The sequence below is a fragment of the Perna viridis genome, chromosome 13 (genome assembly GCF_037379345.1).
Source record: "Perna viridis isolate PV_CMFRI_1.1 ecotype Kerala chromosome 13, ASM3737934v1, whole genome shotgun sequence".
Taxonomy (NCBI): Eukaryota; Metazoa; Mollusca; class Bivalvia; order Mytilida; family Mytilidae; genus Perna; species Perna viridis.
Genome location: NC_142457.1, coordinates 33,022,193 through 33,044,390, shown reverse-complemented (window position 1 = coordinate 33,044,390; position 22,198 = coordinate 33,022,193). Strand labels below are relative to the sequence as shown.

The following is a 22,198-nucleotide window of genomic DNA, read 5'->3' as shown; positions in this document are numbered from 1 at the left end:
TATTATATGCACTAATTTATTGGACTAAACCCTACAAAAAATAAAGAAAACAAATTTGGATGGAATTCTGATATGTTAATTAGAACAAAATAAAATGTGATACAAAACACTCATGATGTACAACATACATATACCGGTACATGAAAAAAAGTGATGTTCACCATGAAAATAACAAAACAATGGTCCAGCCATTGATAAATACATTTAGTAACAATGATTTGGATGGAATGTTTGAAAACAAGTTGACAGAACTATACTACTCCACAAGTTATTTTTTTCATTCAAGCTTCCACAATGGGTTTACCTAAGAAGCTAAGAATAGAAACAATGGAATTGTTAGAATAGTGTGCACATTTGGAAATACCGGTACATACAGTATAAATTTAAGACACTTTACAGAAATGGAAGCTTAAATGAAAATCATTAAAGAAAAAAAGTTAAGTATGAAAATATTGCAGAAAGAATATATTGCAGTTTTATAATGATCTAAATAGATAGATTGATTGCACATTGAAGGTTGGATAACCTTTGTCATTTTTAAAGATTTCAGATAATTAGTCAATTATGCTACTAATTAATGTTAGAATTATGCTAATTAATTAATTTCTGGTAATATGATCCTGTTATAATCATAATAGCAGTAGTCAAAATGATTTTTATACTATTAAAATCTTTTCTGAGAAAAAAATCAAATAACAATTAATTTAGAAATGGAATATTTGTGAAAGAGCCCTCCCCACAAGAGCTCAAATCAGAAATAAATCCAAATTCATGAAAATGAATCAAAGGAAAATGCCTAAAAAATGAAAAATTCAATGAATCATTTGAAAATAATCTTTGATCAATTTAAAGTTCTTTTCCAAAAATATATATTGATACTGAAGTTCTATCAAAAAGGTGTGCATAACTTTAAAAAGTGCTAAATTACAAAATAAAATAAATCCCACAAAAATACACACATATATGGACGGAAAAATGGCCGTACCAGGAAAATTAATATACATTTACAAAAAGAAATACACAAAAAAAAACATTCTTTAGAAGGCATACAGCGTAACCTGCCTAGAACAAACCTGGAATACAAAATGGTTTGGTTTAGACAGGTTTCAATGTATGTGGTATAAATAGATTTGTATAAGAATATTCTTTGATTATCAGGAAGTATAATAAATTCATAAATTATCTACAAAAAATTCACAACAATAAATTGATTGAATTTATCACAGAAACGCTTCATGGAATTCATACATGCTTCTAATCCATTTCTAAAAGTGCCAATAATATTTCTGTTTTAAGTTCATGAATAGATTTTAAAAAAAAGTATTATCATTTATCAACAGTTCTTATAGTAGGTTAAATATTCCCAAATATTTTATTTAAATGTCAATATGCATTATTTCCATTTAATAAAATGAATACTAAATACAGACTTCAAAATTCTTTAACATTACAGTACTTTGAATCTTTAATATGGGGAAACAACCTCTTTCTACAGTGATAACTACTAGAAATGATGTTAACTTACATTAAACTAATTGTAAAGTTAAAATCTACTAAATCCAACAATTTTTAGAATATTTCCAGCACTGTCTATATGATGCAATTTTACATATATATTATTTGTAGTAACTTCATTAATAAATCTACAGTTTAAATCACATTCTCTTCTCTCATAACAGATAAAATTCTTTGTATGCATTTCACTGTCAAAATCATTTCTTGTCACTCTACTTGCGTCTAGATTTGAGTTCTTTCTCCTTTCTCATGATATCAGCCTCTGTGTGGGCTATTCTCTTCAATAAATCATCCTTTTTGGAAAGGAGTGTGACTAGTTTCTCTTGTTCTGTTGGAAGACGGCTGTCATTAGAATCTTGCATTTGTTTGATGCCATCTCTGAGTTGTGCTTCAGCCTTCAATGTCTGAAAATTAAGCACAAAAATTATGTTAATTATTCGCTTATCTGGATAACCGAGCTAATCGAGGCAGATCTAGGATTGCCACTTAGAAGAGGAGCACAAAAAAGTTAGGAGACTTCAACAAGTTTTAAAGACATAGCCCATGTTGTGCTTATTATAAGAGGGTGCACATGTTTTAAGACATTCATAATATATGCTTTGCAAATTTTCAGAATTGAAATTTTACCTGAGACAGGTCCTCATTGAGTTGATCATTTTTAGTTTCTAAATCCATGAGTTTTGAGTCAAGCAAGTCTTTGGTAGATCCAGTTGGAGGCTGAACTATCTGTTTCCTAGGGCTACAACCAAAAAAAAGTTAAAAAATGTATAATATAAAGGCCAATTTCAGTTCATCATTTGAATGTCAACCCAGCTGAACTTAATTTTTTAAAACCACAATAATAATAATTTACGAGTTTTTCACAACAAATTCTTGTGCTTGCATTGTTACTTCATAACCTGAAAATAAACATTTAATAGAACTTAACTTTGATTCAAGCCCCCTACCCCACTAGCCACGGCTAAAAAAAACAATTGATAAATTGTGCACAAATATACCCTTACTTTTAAAGTCAAAGAAAAAGTGAACTCTGAATTGAATCTTCAATTAAAGTGAAATTTATCATACTATAAGAAAAAAGTGACAAGCTAATTGATATAACATTAATATTTGACTACAAATTGTTTAGAAACTGAGTTATCTTACCTTGGTTTTGGTATTGGACTTTTGATCCCTCTTAGTTCAGCCATGCGTGAACTGACAAAGTCACTGGACGTTAAAATTCCACCATTAGACATGAGTTGCTGTCTGAATCTGGCATTACTTGCTAACGTCTCAGCACCATACAGTCTCTGGGACATTCTCTGTACAAGGGGAGACAAATAAAGGTCAGCTAATATCAATATATGTATTGGTGAAATGCCATACAAAAGTTTGTAATTCGGTAGCCTTTATTTTTTTTTATCATAATAGTAAAAAAAAAACCATGCATTTAGCACTTTCAATATGTCATAGAAGACAAAGTCCTCATATTGGTATTTTATGTGAAATAAAGTCATAGCTTGAAAACACTGAGAGCCTGATTTCACTGTAAGATAAAGTCACATCTTTCAGAGCTTCCAATACTAAGTTCAGTATTTTCAGATCTTTTCAAGATGTGACAAAACTATAAAGATGTCAGGAAAAAGCGACAAGATGGGATAAATAGCAATGTTTTTTTATATATATATATATATTCGACTTGTCCTCTTACAAGGTTACACCTACCTCCTATTAAATGTGTAATAAGCCTCTGAATTAAAAAAAGAATTGGTTTCATGCCATAAGATTTTCAAGTTTTTGAAAGAACTACATGTATTTGTGAGTTCCATACATTATTAATTTATATACATTTTGTACTGCTGAAGTATGTTTGAATATATAGTATTTGTTACCTGTTCAGAGAAGTCTAGTTGAGTTGGCCCATCAACCTTCATGTCCACAAGGTCATTTACAACATTCATCTTATCATCTGCACTCCTGACTTGTCCCAGTGCAGACTCCAGGGCTGTGCGAGAGTCTACAGACGACGACCCTATTACAGACTGGGCTTGGGCAGAGTTATTGGTCCTGGAGAAGAACATGTCCTGGCAGACAACTCTCAATGCCTGAAATCAGGAAAATAAAATTGGTCATGATTTTACATCATCATCAAACAGAGTGGAAACAGGTAAAATTGAATACCAGTATATACCAGTGGTTATAAAGAAATGTAACCATATAATCTAGATGTGAAAAAGTGGAAGACAATTAGATTGGTGAAATACACTATATAGGATTTTTTTTTTTTAGTGTAGAGTGATGAGGAATATGGCAACTTATTTTCCTGTAAGAGGGTGCAAGTAAATTGAAACTTTTGGGAACCATATTTTTTACGACTTTTGAACTAGCAAAAAATATACTTAATTAGCACTCCACAAAAATACTCAATCTATTTTTTTCCAAAAAGAGTTCCATAGCTGATGTACCCTACAGTTTACTTAAAAGTGAGTGACACAAAATAAGAGAATATAAGTAAAACTTACTCTGTAGAATTCTCTCAAAAACATTGTGTTTGAGTCATCAGTCATATCACCAACTTTAATGTGGGCAAGCGTGTGGAGTATCACCACTACAAATTCACCGATGGATTCCATCCTCTCTCGTCTGACAAACATTATCTTTCGTCGATGTTCATAAAATACAGAGTTCCTGAAGGCATTCTTGTCATAATTATTAGGTGGAAGATTTGAGGCCAAAAGAAGGCTGACGTCTGGTGTTCCAATATTCTGGTTGAGCAGACGTATGACAAATACACCATATCTGTAAATGACAAACTGACTAGGTGTGATGTTATTGATATCTACAGGAGCAAGGTCACCTTTGCATTGCCACTGGGCATCCTTTACATCCATGTATGACTGGCTATAGTCACCACCTGTTATAAAACAAAAAAATTATTGTAAGGATATTACAATTTCTGTCAAATCCAGTTGGGGCACTTATTTCATATTGAAAGGACAAAATTGTTTAGGTTACATGATTAAGCAAAAATTGGCAATATTTTACACTTGTATGAGCCATATCTTTCAAAATTCCTGATTTGCCCTAAAATATTGAAAATGGGATTTCAAAACTGTAAAATTGGTCATCATATTATCTTTAAAATTTGTTGTTAAGTAGAATTTCTATTAACCCTAATCTGCTAGTGAAAATTGAAGAATGATAATACTTCAGGACTAATAGAAGATTTTTTAATGTTTGATCCAAACGAGAGTATGTATTTTTGCACATACATTTTGTATTACAGCATCATACCTAGAATTTTATCACTGGAAACAGCACCCTCTGGTGTCTTGTCAAGCATTTCAGCCAAGTCATTTATCTGCTTGAACAAAGGTGACATCATCAGCATATTGACCCAATCTTGTTCCTGGTTTCCTGTTGGTACAAAGGAGCCAGGGGTACCAGATCCACCTACCATACCTGGTGTAGAATCAGTGCTGCCACCTAGTGGGAGTTTGCTAGTGAGGTCATCCTCAGCTTGTTTTCTCAGTAAATCTTCACGATGTTCTGCAGTGATGTCCAAGAGTGATTCTTTTTCCAATTTAGCCTTGTTTGAGTCAACACGATTTTTCCTACGAGCTTCCAACCTGGCTTGGAGATTAGCTCTGCCCTTGGCTTGTTCCTGTTCCATGTTTGATCTCATTTTGTTCATCTGTTCTTCATGCTCTCTAAGAAGACGTTCTTTTTCATCACTAGCTACATTCATCTTTTTGATGTCATCTTGTTGTCTTCTGTCTCTCTCCTCTAGCTGTTGTTTGCGTAATCTTTCTTTCTCTGCCTCTCTGTCTTTCTGTCTTTGTATTTCTCTTCTGTGTTCCTCGTCCATCTCTCTTTCCATATTTCTAAAGTAAAACAAAGCAAAGAAGATGTACTATTCAAAGAATGTTGGAGTGAATGGAAAACTAATGAATGTAGAAGTTAGTCAGGTGAGGATTTATATGAATCATTCCTACGTCCCCCTTAAAATTGGGAATAATTGATAATTGTATTAAATCTTGATGTTTCAGAAATCCTGCTCCCTGAAAATAATCTTCCATGGCTTTGTTTCATCTTATTTATGCCCCTAATCCAAAATCCTGGATCCATTCTTGTAGAAGGGAAACTTTCACACCATTTTATCCTGGCTACATCCAATATTACAATACGTTAGGCCAACTACAAACAAATTGTCGGTTCTAAAGCCTTCCTTGCCTCTGGAGATGCTCCCTCATTTCCCATTTTATCACCATTTCAGTAATTAAAAAAAAAGTCTCCTCATCATTTTTTCAGGAAATGAACAATCTAAAAAGTACCCTTATTACCTTCTGGAGCAATAAACATGAAATTAATGGCCAACTCTACCTATATTTGCATTTAAAAGTGTTATCAGTTCAATTCATATTGACATACGTTGCTCTTAATCAAATCATGTAACATACTATTATCCTTCAGAAATTTTATTTTTCATAAATGATTTTAAAGTTTCTGGTTACTCCTAAGATAGAAAATATATATATAATGATATTCAGTACATGGGAAATGTCCCATGTACTCATCATGGAGCAATAATATTTAAAATCAAACCACTAGTTTATCCCCTTTATCATTTCTATAATTCATGAATTATCTCCCTTACTTGAATTGTTCCATGAGTTTCCTCTGCTTTTCTTCCTCTCTTTGTTTCTGCTCAGCTCTGCGTCTTTCATACTCTTCCTGCATCTTCTTAAATACATCATCATGGTAACGTCTAGCCTCATCCTTGGCAAGTTTTGCATCTTCCTGATACTTCTTATACAGTGCATCTTTGGGTGAATATTGTTTCATGGCATCTGCTAACTCATTGAGTTGTTTGTCTTTGAGATTGAGTCTGGCATGTGTTTCGTGTATTTTCTGCTGAGGTGTCATTTCTTTCTCAGCTTGTTCTAACAATTTAGTTGTCACACTGTCAAAATCCTTCAGTTGTTTCTACAATCACAGATTTTGAATATTGTTTTATGAACACAGATTTATGAACACTGTTTTATTGCTTTTGGGTAAAAATTTCATTGAATCTTTCTGATTAAGTTCTTTTTAGTGCAGTTTTGGCAGGGGTGAGGATAATTTGTAGAAAATAAGGGTGAATGTGCTGTTGTCAATGTAAACATCTACGATGTCATAGACAAAATTGTAAACTTCATTGATAAACTGCAGGTTATTAATGATCACTTTCACATTGATTGCTTTTCACACTTTCACTGATCCAGCTCAAATGAGCAAATTAATCTCTGAAACAGGATCTATAATCAAAGTTGGTATTTGCCAGTAAAAACAGGGGGAATATAACTACAACAATGTACTACCTACCAAGTTTTATGAAATTCTGTTCAGTAGTTTTGGAGGAGTTGCACTGACAAACAATATGACAGACAGCCAGTTAGATTGATGGATGTACAGGAGAAATTCATTACTCTTAATCAGGGGAGACATGATCAGTTTCTTGTAAAAACAATCCTCCAGCATTTTATTGTAAATTGACGATCTAAAAATCTGTACATACCTCTTGCTGTTTCCTGAGTTGTTCCTTCCTCAAAGCCAGTTCCTCAGGAGAGAGATCGGAGCTGTCAGCTATCAAGTCCTTCATTTCCTACAGACACATATATGATTGGTTATTTGTACCAAACAATTCCACTTCTTTAATGGGACTCATTACAGAAATTCCAAATTAAATAAAATTCTGTTTTCTTTTGTCTCATTATAGAGGTATTTTGTGTTAAATATCTTAGTAATGTCTACTACCAATATTCTTGGATTTCTTGGGTTTGGTAAACCACGAAATTTAGTTCCCAATGAAAAGGAAATTTTCCATTTGTTTGTATGATGGAGTTGTCAAATCAACAAATTCGAGAATCCACAAATTGATCATTTCCCCCTGAACCACGAAAATTGATACCCACGAATAAAAGTACTTTCACAGTATGTGTCAAATGATCTTAATACCAGTATGTATTTAAACACAACCAACATAATTAATTCAACAATTTATAAGTAAGCCTTTACTGACAACCAACCATGTTAACCTAATAATGATTGTATGGTTACTCAACGCTATTAAGATAAATTCAAGTAAAATTACAAGGATTTAAAATTCAGCTACGTTACTTCAACCCACCTGTTCAAAAGCAGCCAATAGTCTGTCCCTCTCTTCGTTTCTTCTGGACTCAATGTCAGCTCTAGCTCTACGTCTGGCAGCTTCCAGCTCCCTAGCAAGCTGGTCTTCCAGGTGAATGGCTTCCTTTAGATGTCGCTGACGTAGAACAGAGTAGATCATGTTCTCTGCTGCATCATCATCTTTACCCTATGAAGAAAAATATTTTGCATTTCAAAACTTGCCATTTGGCACAATTAGAGCTAAAAAAAGTTGATATGATTATTACAGAGATTCTAAAAACTCTACTTTGACCTGTATTCTATGGTCCATGGCATTGTATTAACTTTTATCCAGAAACCAAGAGTGTGATGGTTGGACAGACGGACAAACAGACTGACATACAGGGAAATTGCTATATATCAACAACTGATAAAGTGGAGGCATGTAAAGCTTAAGCTATAAATGTTATTGTTAAGTTTTGTCCACCTTGAACAGGTGGAAATGAAAAAAAAATCACCCTACCAGTAGTGTAGTTAAACTCTACTAACCTTGACATTTTCAACCAGAGCAGATTTCTCCACAATTCTGGCCAGTTTTTCATTGAGTTTGTCTCTTTCCTGTTGTTGTTTAGCCAGCTCTTGTTCTCTCTCTATTCTGTGTTTTTCTTCAAGAACCTCAGCTCTCTTCTGCTGCCTCTGCTTAATCTGTAAGATAGTCATTTAGTGTATACCACATGATAGACTGAGATTATTTTTAACAGATATGTATCAGCCATTCCTTATAATTTAATTACAGTTTGGTTTATTGAAATCAATAAAAAAGTGGAGATTGGTGAAATTGGGGGTAAACAAACAGTAAAAAAAATGTAATGAAGAAATCCAGAAAAAATCATGTCTGCAAACAACAACAAAAAAATTTTGTTATACAATCAATTACCGGTAATTGTAGAGATATAGAGTTGTCTATACTGTCTAAAATAATATAAAATTCACAACATCTAGTAACTTTATTTTTATCAATGTAACTACCTTCTGTTTGTCAATGTAACTACCTTCTGTTTGTCAACGTAACTACCTTCTGTTTATCAATGTAACTACCTTCTGTTTGTAAATGTAACTACCTTCTGTTTATCAATGTAACTACCTTCTGTTTGAGAACATTATTTTGTCTTTCTCTCTCCTCATCCAGATTTCTCTCTAGAGCTGCCATTTCTGTTCTATGTTGTGACAACAGTTTTTGGTATTCAGCATCAGTAATGTTAGGATGGTGTAAAGCAATGTCTCTCTCAAACTTATTCCTGTGAGCATCCAGAGCCTAAAAAGAGAGAAATAATGTTTTTTTTTTTTTTTTTTTTTTTTTTTTTTTTTTTTTTTTTTTTTTATAATAAAGTCCTACTTCTAATAGTTATAACATAATTATTGTAATGGAAAACAAGTTTCATAGTAAAGAACTAAACGTTGCTGAGAAAAGATCCTTGATTCTTCTCAAGAACAGCAAAACTTAAGAGATATTTGAATTTTCAAATCTCCGATTAAAATTTTAAACCTTAATTGCAATTTAGCATACATATACCAAGCCAATATGAACAGTTCTAAAATAAAGAGTTATCACTTATCCCTTAAGTATATTCTACTGATAAATTATTATAATAAAGTATTAGTAGTAATTATTATAAAATGTTACATGTAGTAAAACTGATTCCTCAGTTAGAAAAATACTGCATTTGAAAATATTTAAAAATTTCTTGAGAAAAAATACAGGTAGCAGGAATATTTATCAAGTTTTAACTAAATTCAACTAAGATTGATTAGAAACATATTAGCCCAACATTACCAAATTACACTGGATGGAAAGGGAAATAACTCACACAACATATAGACGGGTTTATAAACAGAGGCAGGTAAGGTCAGGTGATTGATTATTGTCAGTTTAGCATCGTCATATATATTTCATCCCGGTACTCAAGACAAGAATAAGTTGAAAAATGATCAATGAGTAATATAAAATAAACAGGGAGGAACTGGAAACAAGAAAAAATCAAAATTTTGACAGCTGCAGGAAAATATGAAAGTGGGTAGGGTTTTAAATTTTGCCAACTGTAGCTGCCCCGAAGGAGCCTACTCCGAGAGAACACATATCAGAAAAGGTTTTTAAGGTGTGTGAAGTGTGGTGATCTCTTAACACATTGGCTCACTATGGTCAGCGATCAGGAGGTAAGGTGAAAAAGGACTATATCAGTTCAAAAACTGCATGAACTTAAAAGAACATGCTTGGTGTTTACAATCATGGTGGGATATTGCTCTTATGGGAATTTTTTAATGGTATGCAAGCTTTGGATCATATCAGCAATAATTTGAGATCTTTTTGCTAGACCATTATTTACTACGTTTTTAAGTTTGGATAACAAAGACAGGAGAATTACTACTGTAAACGTATTATTTTTTGCGGTTGCTAATTTTCATGGATTCTGTCAAGTGAGCATATTTGTGGGTATAAATTTTTGTGTTTTCAAAAAAATGATAAGCATAATGTGGTAATAAAAATAAATTTCGCGTGTACTATTTTTCGCAGCTTTCTGTCCACTGTGAAAATAGCGAAAAATTAGTACATTTACAGTATTTCATATTTTGATTATAAACATGCAATAATTAAATTAAACCCATGAAACATGCATTTGTTAAAAATACATTCACCAGTATTGTACTTACCATCTGCAAGTTAAAAAATATCAATCAAATATCATACATTAAGCAAAGAACATTTCATATTCTGAAGTGTTACTGGGTAATCAAAATTCAATACATTTGTACACCTAATATTTCGGAGGTTTTTCAGAAATACTGGTACATATTATCCATTAGTAGTGAGTATTTAATTTTTCTCTCCACTTCAGATGGTAAAATTTTGATTTTCAACATATAATCTCTGGTGAGCATGTCAATATCTAAACTTGGAAAAAGTAAAATGGCAGAAAATGTTTTGCAAAAAATGATAACTGCCTGGTGGTGAAAAAAAGTCATGTGCATTTTTTATCACTGGCCTGGAATATGGGAAGAAAACTTTTCAGTGTGATTTTTAACTTTAAACTGTTACAAAGTGTGACTTAAGGAATGCCTCGTAAATATTTAATTAAACATTACAGCACACCAACAAGAATTTAAAATCAAATGAGCAAAATATATTATACAAGTCAAATGGCTTAAGTTAGGTTAAGTAATGAAACAAGGTAGCCTTTGATTTAGCTTTATCTATATACCAATTTCTTTTGGTTTGCCATGTGTCCATCAATATGCTCTTTCTCTGCTTCAAATTCTTCATCAATTTCCCGTCTGACTTTCCTGACCTCGTCAAGTTGTTTACGCTCAATCTCTTCCTGTTCTGCCATTTGTTGGTTAAGGAGTTTCTCCTGGTCACTTGTCATTTTCTCTCCATTGACCTTTTCATTAATTTGCATAATGACATCTGCTGTGTCTGAATCCCCCTTGGAGACCTAGGAATTCAAGTTACAAATATATCATGCTAAGACTACCGAGGAAAAAACTTGAATCATCAGAGGTTATGAATTTATGGAAATTATCACTATTTTAATATTTCTTTTTCAATTTATCACCTAATAAAACACAAAAGCATTACTTACATTTTCTCAAAATAATGTGTCATAGTAACATAAAAAGGAGAAATATTGTTAAGCAGTCCATTTTTGCATTGAATACAGCCCCCCACCCAAAAAAAAAGAAAAAAAAAAAAATATTCTCATTAATATAATTAAAAGGAATTGCATATTTCTATTTATATCTTACAGCTATTACTTTCATTTTATTAGTTTTGTTTAAATTCATACTACTGCAGAGAAATTGCTAAATTTCAACTGAAAAATTTAATGATCTATTGAAATCTGAAAATCCTATTAGTACTGAAATTTGAATAACAAAAAAATGATACACATGATTAAAGATTTGTTTACATTTCTTTAAAAGACTAAATATCAAATAATATAATATTAGTATAGCTCACTCAAAAACTCACATGTGATTTGGTGATTCTATCAAGCTCCTTTGAAACTGCTTTTTCTTTCTCAAGCTCTTCTTTGAGGCGTTTCTTAGCAGCCAACTTGGCCTTGACCTTGTCTTCCATTTCTGACTTCTCATCGTCAAGGCGATTGTTCATTTTTCTCATTTGAGAATAGAACTGTCCCATAATGCGGTCACGTTCCTGGGCAGACTCGTTCTTCAGGATTTCCTTCAAGGCATCTTCTTCAGCTCTTCTCTTTTGCTCCTGAAAGGTAAATGATTGAGTTACAGTAAAACCTCACAAACTTAACCAAAAACTTGAATAAACCAAGTTACAATTGAATCAATAATTTTCATAACCAACCAGTATTTCGAGTACAAAGAAACTTTTGCACTTTTTTTTTAAAATATATGACTTAAATTCACAAGAATCAAAGCTCTGATTAATGGAAGTTATAATACAAAAGTAGGATTTAAACTTGTAAAATGACAAAATCACAATGAATAATGCAAGTAATAATTTCTGAAATTATTTATCTGAACTATCCTAACGTAAAGGTTTTAATGCAAAAAAATAAAATTAAATTATGACACTTGCATTTTAAACTGGAACGGTCAATGAATAATTGTTCACATCAAATCTTGAAAAACAAATGAAAAAAATAAAAAAAAGAAAGAATGGAGTACCGGGTACTTATTTTATCTTCATATTTAAACTTAAGAGAAATCACAAATGTGTTTCAGAGGTAGCTGCTTAAACAGTATGCTGTGAAAGTACTTTAATTTGTGGATACCAATTTTTCGTGGATTAGGGAAAATACTAGGTCATGGATTCTTGAATTTGTGGTTTTGAGGTTATCAGTACACACATCAATGGGAATCTGCTTTTTTATGGTCTGGCTCACCCACGAAAACCAGGAAAATTGATATCCCATGAACAATAGTACTTTCACAATAATATTTAACCTCAATATTTCTTACCTCCTCAAGCCTCTTCATGGCCTCTAGTATAGCTTGTTCTTCCATCATTCTATCTGCATCATTCTGCATTTCTCTAGCCATCATTAACTTCCTCTTTTCTTCCTCACTCATATTCTGATCTTCATCAGCTGTTAAACTACCAGCTTTCTTTCTATCCTTCCTCTGTCTCAATTTCTCTTTCATTTCTTCTATTTGTTGCTTCAATTCCTTTGACCTTTCATTAGCCAATGAAATCATTTGTTCTTTCTGTGCTTTGGATAAATCCATGGCTTTGATTTGTTGTTCAAGTTCCTTGTCAATGTCAGCTTGTTTGACCTTATCACCCTCCTCAGCACTCTTTTTCCTTATTTCGGCCATCATCTCCTCTTGTTGTTTCTGGAGTTGAAGTAGGTCTTTCATTAACTCTTCATATGACTGGTTCTGAGGACTTGGCACAGAGTCAACAGGTAGTCCTTGACCTTGGGCTTCACCAATGTGCTTCCTGTGAAGGTCCTTCTTTCTCTGGCGACGTTGTTCTAGAAGTTTTTGTCTGAGAGTGTCAAGCTGTTTCTGTTTATTCTTTTCAAAAGATTCTGTCAATTTCTGCATGTTGTTAGCATAATCCATCATGACCTTCTCTCTCTCCTGCTCACTCTTGACCTTGGAAAGTTTCTTTTCCAGGTCAGCCTTGGCATCATCAATTGCTTTCTTTTTGTTTTTCTCACATTCATCCAAAGTGTCATTAATAGAGTCAAGTTCTTTACGTTTCAGATCATTTTCTAGCTTAGCAGCTTCATATGCTTGCTTTTCAAACATTGCTCTTTGCAATTCTGCTTGTGAACCTTGATTTTTCCCTCCAAAAATGTTTCCATCCTCAACAGATGTCTTCCCACCAGGACCTGTTTTAGTACCACCCATACTTGAAGTCACATTTTTGACAACTTCCTTCTCTTTCTTTTTAGATTTCTTGGAGTCACTATCCTGTTCTTGTTTGTGTTTATCTCCATCAGAGCCTTGACCCATATTGGTAATATTTGTCGTATTCTGAGAACCAGCAATGTTTGTGCCAGCATTAATCAAGTTCAGTAACTCTGATGAGAGTGTAAATGGTCCACCTGATTCTAACATAGCTATTAACTGTTTCAACAATGGTATCAGTTCTGAGTCCTTCTCTCCTGTATTTTCAACATCTCCATAGACACCAGACAATTGGCAGTCATAGTCTCCAGCAAGGAGAGCTTCATGGGTGAGAACCAATTTAGATTCAGTAGCACAAAGTTCTGATCTTTCTCTTGCATATTCAAGTGCAGAGTGTGCTTCATCTAAGCCATGCATTCTTGTGATAATATGGTCTTGGAGTTCAGCTTGTAGTCTGTTTTTAGCCTGGCGATATCGTTTCATTGCAGTATTTTCAGCATCTGGGTTCATGGCACCTTCAAGGTCACCAAGTCTGTCCTTGAACTGTTTCTCTTCCTGTTGTAACTTATTGTAGAATCTTCTCAATACATCACATAGTTTAACATGAGATGAAACATGTGCCTCTTCACAGTTATGCTCATTTGCGTCACCTTGCGTCAAAACAGCAATGACATCTGGTGGAACAACAAGAGAGTACTCCTGCTCAGCACCACCTCTCCTCTGGAATTCACGTTTCTCACTTTCAGACAAAGTGTGGACTTCTACATCAATTTCTTCCAAGAATTTCTGAATAGTTTTGGATGTTACTGAATCTAGATCATGTAGAAGCATCTGAGCCATTATATGTTCTCTCAATGTTATCTCTTTCTCGTGTTGTCGCTGACGTCTCCAATAGGTACGGCGAGCAATGAGCTCCTCCTCCAACATGGCCAGTGCCCCTGGTGGTGGCTTACGTTTTCTAGGTCCACCAGAAGACAGTGTGACAGGGACTGCCATTCCATTTTCTGGGTTGCTCCTTACACTGATTACAGGGGACATAACTCCAGTTACTGGATCTACTGCTTTTCTGCCAATGGTTATTGGTACCAGTCCTGAAAAAATATAATCAAATCATAATTTCTTGAACTATGTTTTTTTTTCTAATAACAAGCTTACACCAATTGCCTATAAGTTTACAATTTACAACTTTTAAGCCATCATTTGTTTTCAACTTATCAGATGTAACTGGCCAATAGTTTATTGGTTCCTTCCTTTTTTTTTGTCCCCTGCCAATATATAATGGTATATGTCTGTCTGTCTGTAAGGTATTTTTTTGTAAAACATGCTTTATGTTGTTCTGCTGAATAACTAAAGAATGTTATCATAAAATCATCAAGAATTTTAATTTTGATGCCTCGAAACTACCAAGTATAGCTTAATTTATACCACCATGAATATTACATGCTCCTGTCAGAATTGAGCTTAATGGTATACAAGAATGAAAATTACTGATCTGATGTATTATATGCTCCCCAAAAAATCTGCAAGATGGCTAGAAAGAGTTTTCCTGTTTGGGAATTTTCCCCAACTTAACTAACCTCCCCCTTCTGGATCCTCCATTGTACCTCCCAGAGGTACTGTGTTTCCTGTCTTCTTATCTGTGGCGGCACCAAGAATTGGCACTTCCTGTCCGCTGCCAGCAGGGTCCATCATGTTTGTTCCGACCAGGATGGGTAACAGTTGGCCTGTCTTTGAATACTCATACATCCCTATCAAATCAAAATTATCATAAATGATTAAACAATATTTGACATATGAGATAAGATGAAGCAGGTCTACATATTTTTCCAACGCAGTCGGTATAGTTTCACTGTTTACATATTGACCTTAAAGACACTCTTCCATGAAAACGCAAGTCACCTGATCAAAATTCTGTTTACCGATTAGCCAAATACTGATAACTCAGTGGCTTTCGAAAAAACTGTATTGGGATTGTAATTGCGTGTCATGTGTTATTTCCTGAATGAAATATAGAAAACTATAGGTAAAGAGAACAAAATTTACTGTGTTGGCCATCTTTTTTTTTTCTTAAAGATAGTACTTGTTTTCCTATTGATAACTTTAATATCTATAACCTTCACTTTCAAAGTTCTTAAAAATTTGCTTGAGATTTTAAAAAAAATATATATTTCCCTTCTTAAAATCATGTCCTCCCTGCCTTAAGACATGTACTTTGACTGTTAAATAACTCTCAAAGTTAATTATGCTATGCTCAGCACAAAGCTAAAATGTAATACATGTATGTTTACCAACAATATTTTACCCTTGCAATATCAAATTAGATTATTTAACTATTTAAAAAATAGTAAAATAATCCAATTTAATATTTTTAAGTGTAAGTCTCTGTAAAAATCAGGCAAAATGGGAAAAATCAGAAATACGCATATCAAAACCTGACTGATCTGACAATATAACTTAACTTCACCTAAGGATAATTTCTCTACTTACTGGATTCTTAAAACAAAATTTAATAGAATGTAAGAAAAAATGAGTTTTTGACAGAGTAATCTGCTGTAGAAATGTTTATTTTCAGTTCATCTAGATGAATTTATTACAAATTTACTAAAATGATATGGAAAATCTTGTTTTTTTTCCTTGATTCTGATGGTGTAAATAAGTTAAATTAAACTTTCAAGATGTTTTTTTATAACATGTTTCACCTACTGCCTGATTCTTACAGAGACTAACACTTATGGCAAAAAAGAGGCTTGGACTAAAATGCTTTCCTCAATCATCAAAAACAAAATCAGTATTAGCCTAATAATATAAACACATAAAAATTCTGGACACATAGTGGTAAAAATCAGTGTATTGTTACAAACCTGGGCATCCTCCTGTAACGGCCAGGACAGAGGCACGCTCTAATCGTCTCTCAATATCATGCTGAGTTCTGAGTAAATGACCTTTCATCCTGTCTCTGGCTTTCTCTAACTCAGTCAGGGCAGTCATCAAGTTACTTTCCTCCAGGCGGACATTGATATTTGGCCCAGTCTGGTTGAAGGTGGCCTTAGAGTAGTGGTTGAGGGCATCATTGACTCGAGCCTCACATGCCAGAACGCTGGAATCTAACAAAGCTTGGAATCCTCCAGCAGAAGCATGGACTGTAGCATCCTTGAGGTATCCACCATGGACTCGTACAACTTTGCCACTCAGTGGTTCAACAAAAAGGTCACCAGGAATTATGGGTATTGAATGTCTATCACCTGGTTTGACTCCTCCCACTGGCACTATATCACCTGTTAGATGAGGATTTAGATATGTCAAAGTGAAAAATAGAAATCACAGGTGTTACATGTTGGTTTTATGAAAGGGATTTATTTTCTTTGTAATGGGTTGTACAGAAAATAAATCATAAAATTAAAGAATAAAATCTTTGTTTACATTAGATAGTATAAGCTAGTGTCTTTTCCCAGACATAACTTTTAGTGTGATACATTAGACATACCTGATGATGGATCAAGAGAAGCACCTAAAATAGGTACTGCCTGTCCCGAGTTAGCATCCACCATGACAGATCCAACCTCAACAGGTGTTGGTAGTCCTGTAACTGGGTCAACATGGGTGCATCCAATTGGTAGAATAGCCCCTGTCTGGGGGTGCATTGTAACAGCCACAATGGGCACATGTATACCAGTAATTGGATCAGGCATAGGAGCTCCATATTTCAAATCACTCTTGTGTTCAAGTGGTCTCAGTTTGGTTTTCATTGGTTGTCCATCTCTGAGTGGGTATGGTACGAAAGGTATGAATGGCTCATCGGCTCTGGCAGCTTCACCTATTGTGAGAAATATATAATTAAATTTTGTTTATAATAATAGAATTTAATAATGTGAACTACTTAGCCTTTCTTGTATAACAAATAAATACCTTTATGTCATAGACGTAAGAATCCATTATTTGTTTGATTCTAAAATCATGGATGAATTTCTAACCATTACCATATTTCTTAGCTCCTCTTGTGGGGCCAAAATTATCCAAGAAGGAACTGTTTATTTCAAGTTATATTGGTGCCACTTGGTGGATAAAACTAATTTGGTAAGTTGATGACTTTGTTACCCCCAAATAAATAAAGATGAGTTTTTTTCTGGATTATTTTCCAGGATAGTTGAAATACTTGTAGCAGAGAAGACCAGATTGAATATATAATAAGCATGATATTATAATTTGGACTAGTGTGTGAAATTAGTCATGTGATTCATACCTGTGGCAGAGTCTACTACAAAGACCAGACGTGAAGTCACAGGATCGTAAGCCATGTTGCCTTGAATGGGTAATACATGTCCTGTCTGAGGATGAACGAAATGGTCAGGTGGTACATCTGACAAACTGCCATCTGCTAGAACTATCTTTGTTCCAGGCTTGGGACGAATCAATCCAGTCTTGTCATCCATGGCAACAAGATCTGTAGCTTTAATGCTGTGGTCTGGTCCTTTAGTAATAAAATGTTACATTTTTTCAAAATCAAAAACTTGGCAAAGTCCATCATAACTGAGAGCAACAGCTGAATAACTGTATTTTCTGGTTATGTAGAGAAACTTGTTCCTATGATTAATTTTTTTAATACAGAAGTCATGCAGGACAGTCTATCTTTTATTTTTCAACTGCTTAAAAATTTGGAATTTGCAATTATTTTTACTAAGCTTTCCAATTTGCACTTTTTTTGCATTGAAAGCAACAATTCTATTTTTTTGGGCACATTTTGATCTTGTTTTTTTATAAGAATTATTCCTTGACTCGATAAGTTACTTTAGTAGCATTTATTTACCAAAGAGTTCTTCTCTCTTCATTGGTGAGGTTTTTCCTGCTCTGACAAGCTGTCCTCCAGTCCCCTGTCCCAGACTTCCCCATGCTCCAACACGCTGACATTCCGTTTTACTCTCATCCACCATGTTGGAAACAAGCATAGTAACACGAGAGTTGTTAGATGTGTGAGCCTCGAGGTCAATCTCGCCATCTTTGTTCAATCCACCCTCTTGTATGAGCTTGACATGTTCCTGGAGAGTTCTGACAGCTTCTCTCAAATTGGCTTGATATTCAACCTGAGGGGGATCATACTGTATTATAGTATATGTTTTCCATACAATATAGCAAATTACAGACTATGTTTTCAGACAAGTCACCTTGCTAGGATATTTTAGTTTATAAAATTTTGAAATCAACTTTTGCAGCATAAAATTTCAGACTGCAATTAAAAAAAAAACCAAAACTTGTTAAACAACAAAAGACTGATCTTCAGAATTATGGGTAATGAGAAGCACATTATATGGAGAAATGAAGAGCCTTTCTCAAAGCATTATGATTATGGGTATGCATGGAAGCAATAAGACCATAATTATTATAATTTAGTTTTACAATTTGTTTTTATAAAACCAATAGGTAGATAGCAAAAAAAAACCCCAAAAAACAAACAAACAAACAAAAATAATCTAATGGGCTGAGAGTGCAAAGTGGAAAAATCTTAACTGAGGGACTGTCAGGGATTTACAAGTCTTGCATTTTCTGGTGATATTTGAATCTTTTCCTTATTTTTAAAATTATTTTTTTGACAATTAGGCCAGTTCAGCTATGCTTGCCACTATGACTACGTTCAAGCAATATGTTATTAAACATTGTACTGTGATGACTGTTTTTTTCTCACTAAAGCGACAAGAATTAACAATCATATCTTACCAATATGAGTTTGAAAATTCTTTTAAAATAATAATTTTATCAAGAATATCTGCTGATTGATTATTTCAATCAGTTTGTTTATATCCAGTGGACTTTTATGAAGTGAACCCTGGTCCCTGACCATATTGACACGTCATGATTAGCTTTTAAATACAGGTGATTTCAATTCAAACATTTTATTGGAAAACATAATGTGAAAATGAGAAAAAAAAAATAAAACACCAGCTTTTCTCATGCAAGATTGGATAATCTCCCTTTGGTAAGATATCATAGTTTCTTAATTTGGCCTACTTAGAAAACAATTAAATCTCAGGTGTCTGAAATTTCCCTTGTACAGGTGATAGACTCTTAATATCTCACGATTGTGACAAGGCAAACTCACAATGCTAAAAATTGGTAAATTCCTGTGTAAAAAGTGAGAAAAAATATTCTTACTTGATGTTTTTCTCTACTTTTCTCATCATCTTCCATCAATTCTTTCTGTCTGATGAGAATTTCCTCAAACTGTCGACCAACATGCTTCCTTCTTTCCAGCTCATTCTCAAGGGCTCTGAGTTTCTCATCATATGTAGCAATATCCTCATCACTGGCCAATACACCTGGTCCTCTCAAATTCATCTTGGCTGCCCAAAGTCCTTTGAGAGACTCATTCTGATTGGCTATTCTCTGGTACATGTTCTTGACCTGCAAAGAAAATAACATCAGATTTACATATAAAATGTTGAAAAAAAAATCAATGTAAAAACTCATCATAAAATTTAATGTATTAATCTGCGGCAACACAGCCTACCTGCATTAAGTAGGTGGTAGAGTGAACTAGAGGCCCAATAGAGTTTGAATGGCTCTCCTGGTTAACCATTTGCTTATTTGAAAAAATAACTTGAGGAATGAGACAGGCTAAGTTAAAATCAACTAAATTGTCAAATGCAGGAAATGCTTTTAATAGCATTTTATGACCTGAACCAGAATTTTGCTTAAGGCAACAGTTGTAGAATTATCTTTAAAAAACTCTTCCAACCCCTATGTTTCATTTTTTAGTATAGGCAGCCATATCTCTCCAACATAGATTTAAAATCACAACAGTCATTTTGAGCACAATAAACTAAAAAACAAATAAGCTTATATTCATTACATGATCTGTTGTACATGTGAAAAAAAAACAACAAAAAAATTGTTTCAGGGGCCGTAACTCCTACATCAGTCAACGAATGGTTTTGAAAATTTCGGAACTGGTTGGTCTCATGATGCTGAAAAATATTACCTTGTCAGAATTTCACTAAAGGCAACAGTTTTTGACTTATTTGCAAAAAAATGCCTCAGACCACTATGTTCTATTTTTAGTAATGGCTGCCATGTTTTTTCATGGATCATAAATCCAAACAATCACTTTATGCACAATACTCTAAGGAACAATCATGCCAAGTTTATATCCTGTCAGTCTAATAGTTTTACAGGAGAATTTTTTTAGAAATTTGTCCATGACTATGATAACTATGGACGCCAAGTGATGGCATAAGCTCACTTGGCCTTTGGTAAAAAATGCTGGTCATTGATAGACAAATTTTGCAAATGACCGATGACCATTTTCCGATATCAAACATAAAAAATCCTGTCTACCTGTCTCCTAATTGTTTATTGGAAATTAATTGACAGGTGTCAATTTTAGCCGATGTGCAGCCACCTGTGACTGTGATTTACCTGTAACTGATTAGTTGATCGTATAATTGAATTAACGGTACACATGCAGCTCCATTGCGTTGCAGCACCATTGCTTATATGAATTAATTAAAGTGATTTGGAAAATTTCATACATTTACTATTTGATTTAATAAGATTTTTTATATTCCTGCTGATCTTTCAGAGGTAACAAAAGCACATGGTATGGAAACTACGAATCAGTCGTAGATTGTAATTATTGATTTATCGATTGAATAGTCAACAGACCATTTAAATCAATATACAAAATGTATTTACGATTTTCTTTTAAAAATAATCAACATTTTTTTTTCATCACTCAAAAGTTTTCGGCTGTTTGCCCATGTGATGAAAAAGTTCGTGGGATAAAATGTTTTGTTTACATGTTAGAACGTCCACGTGTGGTGGAAACCGAACTTGTTCACTTGTTCTGATATTTTGTAAAAGATAAAGCATGTGATGAAATAACACAAATTCCAATATTTATCATAAAATAACTGCATAAATGTTTTTTTTTATTAGTTAAAGTTTATTTTCGATATGAGCATGTAAAATACTGACACGAACGTCTGCTGAAATTTGATAAAATGACCGGCATGGGCTGTCCGAAACCTTGATCTGCCTATATATATTTTGTACAGTTGAACCATAGTTGCTGCATATTTCACTCAAATACCAATTTTTTAATTTTCCCTAAAGATCTCTATTGTTACCAGTCTCATATTTTAGCTCTAAATATACCTCATCCTTCTGTCTGCCAATTGTCTGTGTAACCTTGTTGGACTGTTTAGACAAGGTATCGTACAGTGCCCTGGTGTTGAAGGCTTCTAAGTCGACCTGTTTGTCATAGTCCCAGAAATCATCACTCTTTAGGTCCACTGCATCAGCTATAATAATGATATAAATGTATATCATACCAACATCGAATAGGCTTGGACAATAGATAAAGCACTTTGCTGAGCTAGAGATGCTAAACATATGATTGTGTTAGAACCTTTGATTGGCAAATGAATAAAAAGAAATATTAATAAAATAATAACCCTTCACAAGGACTACGTGTCTTCACATTTGACTTTGAAAATCTATGGGTTTTTAGTTAAGGCCAATTGAAAGTTATTATTTTGATTCTCAGGCCTAAAACCAAAGGAGGAGGTAGGCATTTCTTTTTTATCATGATTTTAATAGCAACAAAAATGAGAGGACAGATAAAATGATAAAGGAGAGGTTTTTTTTTTTAAAATGGTATGGATATAAACATGTG

General features: G+C 33.6%; 1 protein-coding gene across 1 annotated transcript in view; it reads right to left on the bottom strand.

Moving 5' to 3' along the window:
* LOC148600393 (uncharacterized) overlaps window positions 1-22,198 on the bottom strand; it is a 140,081-nt gene continuing 117,883 nt past the window's right edge. The window contains exons 111-131 of the mRNA XM_088557410.1: window positions 21,679-21,824; window positions 19,678-19,926; window positions 18,338-18,611; window positions 17,774-18,001; window positions 17,018-17,347; window positions 16,395-16,808; window positions 15,111-15,281; window positions 12,637-14,624; window positions 11,672-11,920; window positions 10,902-11,135; window positions 8,789-8,959; window positions 8,194-8,349; window positions 7,667-7,852; window positions 7,055-7,141; window positions 6,155-6,483; window positions 4,792-5,381; window positions 4,020-4,411; window positions 3,390-3,602; window positions 2,662-2,819; window positions 2,143-2,254; window positions 1-1,919 (exon numbers count right to left, since the gene is read on the bottom strand). Coding sequence (XP_088413536.1) covers window positions 1,728-1,919; window positions 2,143-2,254; window positions 2,662-2,819; window positions 3,390-3,602; window positions 4,020-4,411; window positions 4,792-5,381; window positions 6,155-6,483; window positions 7,055-7,141; window positions 7,667-7,852; window positions 8,194-8,349; window positions 8,789-8,959; window positions 10,902-11,135; window positions 11,672-11,920; window positions 12,637-14,624; window positions 15,111-15,281; window positions 16,395-16,808; window positions 17,018-17,347; window positions 17,774-18,001; window positions 18,338-18,611; window positions 19,678-19,926; window positions 21,679-21,824 — 6,869 coding nt within the window. The 3' untranslated portion in view covers window positions 1-1,727. The remainder of the gene's footprint in view (window positions 1,920-2,142; window positions 2,255-2,661; window positions 2,820-3,389; window positions 3,603-4,019; window positions 4,412-4,791; window positions 5,382-6,154; window positions 6,484-7,054; window positions 7,142-7,666; window positions 7,853-8,193; window positions 8,350-8,788; window positions 8,960-10,901; window positions 11,136-11,671; window positions 11,921-12,636; window positions 14,625-15,110; window positions 15,282-16,394; window positions 16,809-17,017; window positions 17,348-17,773; window positions 18,002-18,337; window positions 18,612-19,677; window positions 19,927-21,678; window positions 21,825-22,198) is intronic.